The sequence below is a fragment of the Bubalus bubalis genome, chromosome 17 (genome assembly GCF_019923935.1).
Source record: "Bubalus bubalis isolate 160015118507 breed Murrah chromosome 17, NDDB_SH_1, whole genome shotgun sequence".
NCBI lineage: Eukaryota > Metazoa > Chordata > Mammalia > Artiodactyla > Bovidae > Bubalus > Bubalus bubalis.
The window spans coordinates 7,631,704-7,643,265 of record NC_059173.1 but is presented as its reverse complement, the minus strand read 5'-3'; the positions used below and the strand labels follow the sequence as shown (position 1 = coordinate 7,643,265).

The 11,562-nt window shown below is 53.8% G+C and overlaps 1 protein-coding gene across 2 annotated transcripts in view; it reads left to right on the top strand.

The window, feature by feature from the left end:
• The first annotated feature begins 1,441 nt into the window (after nt 1-1,441).
• The window catches only part of SGSM1 (small G protein signaling modulator 1), a 73,024-nt gene continuing 62,903 nt past the window's right edge, over nt 1,442-11,562 (top strand). For both annotated transcript variants that reach the window (XM_006055584.4, XM_006055583.4), the window contains exons 1-2: nt 1,442-1,581; nt 1,679-1,722. In XM_006055584.4, the coding sequence (XP_006055646.3) occupies nt 1,563-1,581; nt 1,679-1,722 (63 nt within the window). In that variant the 5' untranslated portion in view covers nt 1,442-1,562. The remainder of the gene's footprint in view (nt 1,582-1,678; nt 1,723-11,562) is intronic.

Sequence of the window (11,562 nt, the reverse complement as noted above, 5' to 3'; positions counted from 1 at the left end):
GTGGGGCTTGGGTGCCCTACTTTTCTAAAGTAACTCCATCATCTTAGGGGCACAGTCAAGAACAGAACCCCTGGATCAGTCTCTTGGACCCTGAGGTCAGAATTCTGACTGCTGTTCACTTGGTTGTTACATATTTTTGCTAAGAAGCAACTGTTTCCTATTCTCTGGGCTCCAAGGGGACTGCCACACCTACACTGGAGATGGTGGGGTGGTAGGACTGTGAATGAGGCTGCCCTCCCCCAGCAGAGGGCCGGCGTGTGACCCAGGCCAGACCAATCAGACACTCCCTTTCTGCAACAGGACCTCAAATAGATGGAGTTCCTATCACCTGAGGGTGGTGCCCTGAACACCCTGTCTCTGTCAGATGATTGTTCAAGGCTCTCTTGCTGGCCTTCCAGCGCTGCCTTGGTTTCACCCTTTTTCTGAGTCCTCCAGCCTCCCTTGGACTCTGGGAATGCCTGTTATCCTTCCAGTCTATACCCTTTTGCAAAGTTAGCCAAAGTCAGCAGCTGTGGCTTATGGCCAAAGGCTCCCCGACACTGACAAATGGAAAAGAGGGGACTCTGGATCCACAGCTGGATATACTGGAGTGGAGCTGGAATACTGGAATACTAGAGTGGGTTGCCATTCCCTTCTCCAGGGGGTGTTTCCAACCTCTGGTTGGAACCGTATCTCTTATGTCTCCTGCATTGGCAGGCAGGTTCTTTACAACTAGTGACACCTGGGAAGCCCGTCATCCTCGACTTCATGGAGGAGTCTTTTTGCTGGTGGAGGATGTGAAATATTATGGGCACTACCAAAATGTGACAGAGACACAAAGCCAGTCGATGCCCCTGGGGAAATGGCACAGATAGACGTGCTGGATACAGGGTTGCCACAAACTTTCCATTTGTAAAAAGCAAAACCCACAATATCGGTAAAGTGCAGCAAAGCAAAGCACTATAAAAAGAAGTATGCCTACAGCAGTCCTAGTAGTAGTAGTAGTAATAATAATAATAATAATAACAGTATAGCAGCACAGCTATCCTTTATGGTTGCTGGCCCTTTCCCCCTAGATGTGTGTTAAGTGCTTTACATTCAGGACTTAATTTAAGTCTCCTATCATTCCTATGAGGTGATCAAACTATATCCATTTTAAAGAGGAGAAAACAGCTAGGAGACTGTCGGTAGTAGCCCCCCACCCCCGCCCCCCACCGCCACATCCGAACCTGGCACACAGCAGACAGTGACTAAGTGATGTCTTTCCCGGCCCCATAGAAGGAAGGTGGGCATGGCAGTGGTCGTGGTGGTGGGGTTCCCCTTGGGAGGGAGGTGCAGGCGCCGGCTCCTCGGGACGCGCGGGACCGAGGGTGTGTGTCGGGCGGGGAGGAGCCTCCGGGAGGACCTGGGCGGCCCGGCGTGGCTCCCGGGAGGGTGGGGCGGCCGCGGCGGGGCCTGACGTCTGGCGCCTGGACCGTCACTCAGCGCTCGCCCCGCCCCGCCGCGGCTGCAGCAAGCGAGTGGAGCGCCCGGGAGCCGCCGCCGCCGCCGCCACCCGGACTCGGATCGCCGCGCGCGCAACCATGGCTTCGGGGCTGGCGGGTAAGGGGGCGCAGGGTGCGGGGGCGGCGGGAGGGCAGCTCCGCAGCACGGCCCCCAGCCCTGGGCTGAGCGGCCGCCCTCCCGTCTCACCCCACAGAGGCGGAGACCCGGCAGAGGCTGCTGCGCACGGTCAAGAAGGAGGTGAGTGCCGGGCGGAGGCGGGCGGCGCGACCCCCCGGGGAGGGGGCCGCCGCAACCACCCCCAGGGAAGCGTCTCCAAAGACGCGTGGCCAGCTGGGGTGGGGGGCCCACCTGGGTGGGGGCTAACCTCCCGCAGGGCTAGAAGCAGGTGAGTTTGGGGGTGGGAGTAGCGAGGTAGGGGGGCCCTGGGTGTTTTTATGCTGCGTACAGGAGCAACTGCTGCATGAGGGCCCCCAGGCTGGGGGGGTGGCATACCTGGATGTGTCTCGGTAGGATCCCCTCTTGTGGAAGAGCATGTGGGTGGGTCTCATCAAGGTGAGAAACGCACCTGGGGTGGAGGGTGGGGGGGTTGCTGCTGTCAGGGCTTGTTGAGTCGGGGAAGCCAGGATGGGGCTGCAGGCAATGGACCAGACTTCCGGAAGGGGGGAAAATTCACTTTGGGAAAATAAAGCTCCCTACACACACCCCTCCCCTAAATTCAGTCCTAGGAGCCATCCCTAGGAGCCAGGGGACCACTCCCTGAGAGTCCCAGGCCAGTGGGTTAAGTCCACTTGTAGGCATGTGTGCGTGCTCTCCTGGCAGCCAGGGTCCCCTGACCTCCCACCCACCCGACTCTGGCAGGAAGGTGAGAATTAGTCAGGGTTCAGCTGCCCCTCTGACCCTTCACTCTCCGTGGGGTTAGCCCAGTCTAGCCTTCAGAGTTAATAGTTCATGACTTCTCACAGAGCAAGAGAATCTATAGTGATGGGTGCCTAGGGAAGCATTTAGATACCTGGACTCTGTGTGTGTGCGTGTGTCTGTGTGTGTGTGTGTGTGCACGCACATGCCTGTGTGGGTGAGGACGTGTAGCTGTGAGTATGTGTATCTGAGCACATCCACGCATCTCCCTGGAGATATCTAAGTGTATCTCTATGTGTCCATGCATCTGTGTGTTTATCTGTTTTCTGATTATGATGTGTATCTGTGTGATGAAGGAATCTGTGAATGAGTGAGCCAGTGGCTGTGTCTGTGCGTGTGACATGGGATGGCGTGAATCTGTGTGTGGATGAGTGAGGCTGCGGCTGTGTGTGTGTGTGTGTGCATTCCCCCCCCCATGTCACTCTGCATCCCACCACCTGGGATCCCATCAATGCCGAGGCTGCCTCACCTCTGCTCTCGGCGGAGGGGGCTGGCCTGGTTCTGTGCCTCTGTGTGTGCTGAGGGTGTCGGTATCTGGGGGCAGTGTTGACCACCAAAAAGGCTCTCCCCGCACGGTGGAAGCCAGCCAGCCACCAAGGGCAGTCTCAGGGCTGGAACCTGTTGCTGCCCCTCCCCCCTCGGGGAGCGTGGGTGTGTGTGTGTGTCTCCGTGTGTGGCACGTCCCGCTGTTGCTGAAAGGATCCGTTCCAGGCTGATTGCACATTCTAGTGTCTCTGAGTAAAGAGACATACACATGAAATCCCTCAGAAAGGCCCAGAACTTTTACGCTCACAGAGACCCCTGTGGGGACCTGAAGAGAGCTCTGTCTAGAACCTCTTTCCATCGAAAGCTACGCATTCAGATGACTGTTTCAGGGGAGAGTGGGTATAGACCGCCCCCTCCAAAAGCCTTCAAAGTAAAAACCTGCAATTTTTGTGTTCGTTGTTTCATTAAATCCAGATGTTCTATGTTCTCTCCAGGGGTTTTCACCCAGAATGGCTGTGTTTTTAAGGAAATGGTTCCACTGAGGGTCGGGGGCGTGGGGGCCAGGGCTACAAGCAGAAGAGATTGTGAGCATGTTGGAGGGAGTGATTTCTGCTCTGGGCAGGCCTCCAGCTGAGGCCCTAAACCCAGCTCTGCCACCAGCTCCCTCAATGCCCTTACAAGTTCCTTCCCCTCTCCGGGACTCAGTTTCTCCACGTCTGGAGGAGGAAGCACTGGTCCAGTTTCCTTGGAGGTCCCATCCATGTCAGTCTGCTTTGGGCTATTGGCCAGGTTGTGGGGGACACTTTGCCCCTGGTGGTCGAGGGCTGCATTTTCTCCTGTGAGCCTCTGAGTTTGGCGATTGGGATGAGCTTTCTGCCTGACTGGAGGCCAAGGCCATCTGGTCTAAGGGACCTTTGCCATCCCACTTGATGCCTGGGCAGGGGTGGGTGGGGGTGCAGAGGCAGACCTTGCAAGTTTGGTAAAGAACTCAAGTATCCATTGACCCTAAAGTGCAATCAGAGGGCAGGACTTTGCAAGCTGATGGCTGATTCTAAAATTTGCATTTCTCAGGGCTCATCATTTTGGTAATTAGTGCTTCCACTTCCTGGAGGCTAGTCTAAGCTGTATCCTGTGTGCACAGTAATTTTATGAGGTCAGTGAGGTTGTCCCCATTTTACAGACACAGAAACTGAGGCTCACAGAGGAGGCGTGAGTTCCTCACGAGCACACAGCCCAGAAGGGACAGACCCTCCCAAGCCTGGTCTGGCATCAGAGCCAGGCTCTTACCGGCTAAATCACAAACATCCCCATCCACGTCTACACGGCACCACAATCTCAGTATGTGTGGGTGCTATAATTTCCATTTTACAGATGAGAAAACTGGCCCAGAGAGAGGGAGAGATGTTTCAGGGACACAGAACCAGTAAAGGGGAACAGTTTTCTGTCACTGACCCCCCTGTTCAGCATGGGTACCCCCCCAAGGGTATGGAGACAAATCCAGCCACACACACGCCCCCCCCAAAGCAGACCTCCTCTCTCCTTTCCTTCCTCTGACCACCTCCTCGGGGAGCATCTCCAGTGGGAAGGCAAAGGGGAGCTCTTTGCTTAGAAAACTAGGAGTCAAGTCAAGTCTTCCTTCCCTGCACCCTCTGGGTTCAAAGCCACATCCTTCCCTGTCACAGCCTCGCCCAGAGGTGCCTCCCATCCTTCTTTCTGGACCGGGGCAGCTTAACAGCGAATTTCTATAGATAAGCCAAGTGGGTCTGCAAGCTTTTGTCTGAGCCATTGAAGCCACAAAGGCCAGCAGAGGCTGTGGGGCTGGAAGCGCGGTTGAGTGCTGACTCGGCCGGGCTCTGCAGATCCCACGGTGAACTAGATGGGCTGAGTCCTCTTGGGGCTGACACTCCAGTATGGTGGACAGACCCTGACAGACATCCCAGGGGTAATGTAATTAAAGGAGTAATTGCAGGCTGTGCATCAAGGTCTGGAGGAGAAGCAAGCATCACCTGGCATTACAAGAGCACGCATCCGGGAGATGTAATTGCATGCAGGTGGCTCAGAAAGGCTTCCTGGAGGAAGTGGTATTTAAGAAGCTGTGTGAAGGATAAGTAGGCTTTTTAGGTGAAGGTATGAGGTAGCGAGAGATAGAGGAAAAACAGTTCCTGGCAGAGGGAACTGCACACACAAAGACTTTGTAGCTGGAGGGAGAACCACAAACTTGGAGGAATGGGCGCAGGGAGGTGGGGAGGGGAGACTCGGAAATGGCTGGAGTGCAGAGGGCTGCATGCAGAGGGGGCAGAGCATGTGATCCTATCCTAAAAGCAAGAGGAAAGGCATGGGGAGGACATGAGGAACATGGAAAGAAGAGGGTGGAGCTGAAACTGCCCGTCAGTTGTGCAATCTCGGACAAGCATCTGTCTTTACCTTCACACGTGTCTGGATTCTAGTTTATTCATAATGGGGATGAAAATTACTCACCTGTCAGTATAAACCATGTGAAAACACCCAACACGTTAGCCTGAGCTTCTCCAGGACAGGAATCTTTTTTTTTTTTTAAACTGTCTCCCTCCCCAGGGACAGCTAGGGACAGGATGGCCTCAGCATGATTTCCTCCAGTCAAATCCAGCCACTCTCTCCTGGCTCCTTGCTGGCTCCCTTAGCCCTCCCCTCTTTGCTCCTCCCTGCCTCCACCCCTTTAATTTTGTTTTGGTTCCCAGAGCAGCAGGGACTGGCTTCCCGTTGCCATGACGACTGCCATTAAAGGAGCCAGCCACGTGACACGGGTTGATAACGGAAGCAAAGTGACTAACTGCGTTGTTTTCCTGCCTCTTGGCTGGGCCTGCTTGGCCTCTTAACCAGAGGGGAGAAGGCGGGGGCTTGTGGGTCGGCAGAGAGACCCCGGGAAAGAGGCTGGGGATGAGAGGAAGCCGCGTTTAGCTCTGCTCCCTGGAGCTGGCGTGAGGGCTGTTCCGGGGGGGCCATCATCACAGCGGCTGAGCCGGGCTTGTTTGGGGAGCTGAACCTCCCTGCCCCTGAGTGGGCGATCAGGGCAGGCGGGTGGGACGTGCTGAGAAGGTTGGAGGAAGTCAAGAAGGGACACGGGTGTTAGCACTAGACCCTGCGGTGGCGTCCCTCTAACCCAGTGGCTCTTGAGGAAGGAGGGGAGACAATTTCGCCTCCCAGGTAGCACAAGGCCACACAGTTAAATTCAAATTTAAGATAAACAATGAATAGTCTTTTGGAATAAATATGCATCGCTAAATCTGGCAGCCTTACCCCCCACCCACTGGGACATTTGGCAATGTCCGGAGACGTCTTTGGTTGTCAGAGCTGGAGATGCTCTGGCATCTAGTGGGGAGAGACCAGACATGCTGCTCAACATCCTGCAAAGCACAGCACAGCCCCCGGCACGAGGAAGTTTCCAGCTCAGAATAGCACAGCTGGGCTGAGTGGTCCCTAGATGCTTACCTCCTTCACCCCTCACAACAGACAGCCCTAACAGGGAGACTTGCCACCTCCTCTGCTGGATACAAGAGGAGGCACGGAAATGGTCACACGGCTGGCCGGGGGAGAAGCCAGGATTCAGATCCCGCTTTGCCAGGATCTGGAGGGCGGCCTCATGGCCCCTCATTCCCAAAGGGCAGAGGTTGGGAACCACAAGCTTCAGCAGAGTCCCCAGAAGCCAGCCGATGTGTGTAGGGGAAGGAGATGAGTCAGGAGAGGTCCCCGAGTCCCAGCCTGTGCAGCGCTGTGAATGCCCGGCTGCAGCGTCTGCCCCCTCAGAGAGTGGGGAGTTCTGGACGATTTGTGAGCAGGGGAGGGTCTTGCTTGGAGTTGTACCTCAGGAGGTTTCAACTGGCAGCAAGGGCCGAGACGGAGCTTTTCTGCCAGTTCTTAGAAGGAAACTTCCTGTCTCCTTTCCACAAACATTTCTTGAGCATCTACTAGGTGCCAGGCACTGTTGCAGGAAGATTGAGAAACGAATAAAAACAACATCCCTGCTCACATGCTCCTGAGAAGCTGTGCTCAGTCGTGGCCGACTCTGTGTGACCCCATGGACTGTAGCCCACCACTCTCCGGTGTGCATGGGATTCTCCAGGCAAGAATACTGGAGTGGGTGGCCATGCCCTCCTCCAGGGGATCTTCCTGACCCAAGGGTCAAACCTGCGTTTCCTGCATTGGTGGGTGTGTTTTTTACCACTAGCACCACCTGGGAAGCTCTATTGTGAAGCTTAATAAATACATAATAAATAGGTATTAGAAACAACGGGAGCTGTGAGGAAGATAAAGCAGGAAAGGCGGTGGAGCGTGGCGGGAAGCATGCTCCAGAGGTGACTCTCAAGGGCGGCCTCTCTGACGGGGTGGTGTTGAGCACAGTCCAGCCGGGCAGACATCTGCGGTAAGGGTGTCCCCAACAGAAGAAACAGTGCGTGCAAAGGCCTTGAGAGGGGCCAGCGATCCGCGGGGAGGCCAGTGAGGCTGGAGCAGAGTGAAAAAGAATGGAGGAGGAGGAGGAGACAGAACAGGCAGCCGGTCGTGCAGGGCCCTGTGGCCCTCAGAAGCTTTGGCTTTTACTCTGAGTGAGATGGAAGCCGGGGTGGGTGGGGTGCGGGGAGGGGTTGATCACGAGAGGAGTGTGAATTCACCTACGCGTGGCTGCCAGATGGGCAGTACATGGAGGGACAAATGAGGATTCAGAGTGGTTAGGCAAGAGAGGAAACTCCTGTCTTATATTTTCTGAGCTTTCCATTCTTGGGCCGGAAATCACAGCCCTACACTCCCCCGCCGGGCCAAGCGCAGGTTCCAAAAACGCTGGCCCAGTGGAAGGAATGACAGCAGGAATCCTGGGTGGGATATTTTGGGGGCGCTCTGATGCTAGCAGGGTTGACTCAAATCAGTTCACGTGTGTTGTGTTTTCAGGCTTAAGACGGCAGAAGTGCTCATGAATAATGCAGCCATATCTGCACATGGCCCGGTTTGATGCTTGTTCTCGTGTATCTGGCAATGCGGCTTCCTGGAGCTTTTGATAGTGGTGGGCTTGGGGACAATGAGACAGGGGAGTCGGGAAGGATGCTGGCTTTCCTGCTTAGGTGTAGTCTGCCCAGGTCCCCCTGTAGTAACCTCCTGGGGGGCTCAGGAGAGGGTGCTGGTTGGCACGTGGGAAAGGGCATTTCCGCCTCCCCCCAAAGTTGGGCCCACAGTTGTTGGCTGCAGACCCCAGGATGGGAGGTGAGGACACCCGAGTCCTTGTCCCCACGCTGACCCTAACCATCTGTGGCCTCCTAGCAGGCCCCTTCTCCCTGTCTCGCTCTCCTGCTTTCTAAGCAGATGCGGTCGGACAGCTCAGGGATTCTAAGAACCTCCAACCATCTGATTTGGCCGGCATCACTTTCCGAGAGCCAAGTCTCCCCCGTGTTTTCTCTACTCTGAATTTGCCAAGTCTGTATTTAAGACTTATTAAAAAAAAACTCAGTAGCTGATAAGACTTTTAGAGAGCTTTCACTCAAGGAAAACAAGGGCTCTACTAAAGCCATTCTAATGGATTAAAGATTTAAAAAAGAAAAAAAAAGAACAGCATTTACTGGGCATTTTATATGAGTGACCTCACTTAAGTATCTCAGTGCCCCCTGAAGTGGATAAAATGTTCTCCATAACAGAGAAGGATATTGGGGCACAAGAGATGACCTTGCCTGCAGTCACGGAGATTGTCAGTGACACAGCTTGGGAGTTTGGCTCCAGTATCCTGCTCTGTATCACTGCGGAGCCCAAACCAGTGACCCACACGTGGTTGTGAGCGACGCTGGAAGTGTGGAGTTGGGGATAAGGCCAAGCTTTGAAAGCAGACAGCCTTGAGTTCAGGTCACAGCCCTGCCCTTTGGGGGCTGCGGGAACCTCTTGGACTTGAGTTTCCTCGTGTATCAGTCCGCTGGGGCATCATCTACCGCTCTGTTGTGCTATCACCGGAGGGCTCTTTGTGCAGGGACCAGGCACAGTGCTTGGCTCACCCACTTAAGAGTGAGATAGAACCCAGTTCAGCGTGAGAAGGACATTTTGCTCCCCTTTCTGGTCACACTGAACTTGCAGGTGCCCTCAGTGTGGGATCGTGCTCTTCTTGGGTCAGCCTGGGGCAAAGGGGGTGAGGGGCAGGGCCAGGGCCACAGGAGGGGTGCTGTGGACGGGGAAGGGGCGTGTTTGGGGATCCAGAGGGACTGAGCCTCCTGAGTAGGAGTCCGGGAAGCTGAGTCTTGACTGACGGCATCACCATCCTGTGGTGGGCAGCTGGAGCGTCCCTCTGTGTCTGGCCACTCTTCGGTCCCCAGTGGAGGTAATTCCTCTGCCTCAGGAGGTCTGAAACCCTCGTGAGCCTGCCGGCCCTGCTGCTTAGGCACTGTGAGCCCCTGGATGAGGCAGCTAGGAGGGCTGGACTCGAGTGGGGGTGGGTGGCATATTTTCCTTTCTTTTAGTGGTACAAGAAGATAGGAGATGAGTAGTTTTTGCTTGGAGGTTTATTTGGTGCTTTTTCTTTGCAAAATCTTGAAGGAATTCAGTTTCTGGGTGTTTGTAAAGGACAGTGACAGGACCTTTTGCAGTAGACCTCCATACAAAAATCGGATACCTGAAGCCCCAGGAGATCAAGGGGCTTGGTGATACTTTCAGTGTTCAGTGAATTCTCCTCTAATTATTATTTAGTGCATTATGTTGAAATAGAACATTAGAATTACAGCAGCTATTATTTTTATTTTTTAAAAAAAAGAAAAAGACATCTTTACCACTACCATTTATTAAACACTAAGTGCTTAGCTCTGGCTCATTTAATCCACAAAGCAGTCTTCCTTTAGGGTAGGTACAGATTGCAGCTCCTCTTTACTGATGAAGAAACTGAAGCTCAGAGAGGTTAAGAAACCAGACTAAGGAAGGTTGCACAGCTGCGAAGCAGCACAGCTGGGTATTTTAACCAGCCCCACCCATTTCAAGTTGGATCATAACTTGCTAACAAAACTAGTTCAGTAAATAAATAAATCTACAAATATAAAACAGAAAGGGAAAGAGAGGCTAAGAAGTGGATATATTGGTGCAAGGGTTTGGGAAGCTGTGGGGTGACCCGCTTTAGGTACGGCTGTATCCAGGGGTTCCAATGATATCATCTCTCCATCTCTCTGCGCTGCTTTTTCTCAATGTAAGCTTTATGCTCTGTCTGTCTCTATGGGGAGGTCGAGTGTTGCCCAGCCGCTCTCAGGGCACAATCTGCCAGCTTGGCATCAACAGAAACCAAGCTTCCCCTTCCCTGTGGTTCTAGCGGAAGTCTCAGGATTAGATCTCACAGAACCAACTGGGTCGTGTGCTCTTTTTGCGCCAGTGGCCGCGGGACGGATTCCTCCGACTGGTCAAGCCTGGGAGGGCAGAGTGTAGAGTCAGCCCTGTGAGAGTAAAGGAGGGGGCCCAGAGGAGAGTCGAGGCGAAACGTCCAGACAGGGAGGTGGAACTCCGGCCAGGAAACCACAGGCGTCCACCTCGACAGCCTGAGGGCGCTGCGTTTGGAGCTCAGCGCCTCACGGTGGAAGTGGCCGCTCTGATGCCCCGTGCCTGGCTGCGATCCCGGTGCTGCCTGGCGACCTACTGCGTGCAGGTGTCTGCCCAGTCAGAGATTTCTACTCCGGGGTGTGCATACCCTGAAACTGTACGAACACTCTGTACTTGCCGTACAGAGAGGGTATCCTCCCTTCTCCTCAGGACCCATAAAGGATCCACAGCCCAAATACTCCAGTACAGTAGGTGTTCTTCACTGTGGTTTTAAATAAATCTTTCACCAAGTTCATAAAAGAAAACACCCTGCAAGGTGCTGGGATACAAAGATCCCAGTACAGTTCCCCGCCCTCCACATGCTCAGAAATGAAGTGGTGTCTCCTAATTTCTAACCCAGTGAGTCTTCTAATAATAATAACAACCCCTAATAGCAATCATGCTGCTGCTACTGCTGCTAAGTCACTTCAGTCGTGTCCGACTCTGTGCGACCCCATAGATGGCAGCCCACTAGGCTCCTCTGTCCCTGGGATTCTCCAGGCAAGAACACTGGAGTGGGTTGCCATTTCCTTCTCCAATGCATGAAAGTGAAAAGTGAAGGTGAAGTCACTCAGTTGTGTCCAACTCCTAGCGACCTCATGGACTGCAGCCCACCAGGATCCTCCATCCATGGGATCCTCCAGGCAAGAGTACTGGAGTGGGGTGCCATTGCCTTCTCCAATAGCAATCATAGTGAGCATTTATTGGCCACCTACTGTATTCCAGACTGGCACTGTCCAGTGTGAACTACTAGCCTCATGTGCCTATTTACATTTAAATCAAGTAAAATTAAATTTAAAATACTGTTCCTCAACCTCACTGGGTACCTTTCATACTCAATAGCCCCACATGGCAATTATACTGTATTGGACAACGCAGGGATGGAGCATGTCCAGAAAGTTCTGTCATGTTCTAGACAGCATGCTAAGTGCTTTACATCCATTGATGTACGTAATCTTTAAAAAATCCTTAATGAACAGGACCTACCCCTGAGGCAGGGATGTCGTTGTTCTTGTTGAGTCACTAAGTCATGTCCAACTCTTTGCGACCCCATGGACTGCAGCATGCCAGGCTCCTCTGTCCTCCGTCTTCAGAGTTTGCTCAAATTCGTGTCCA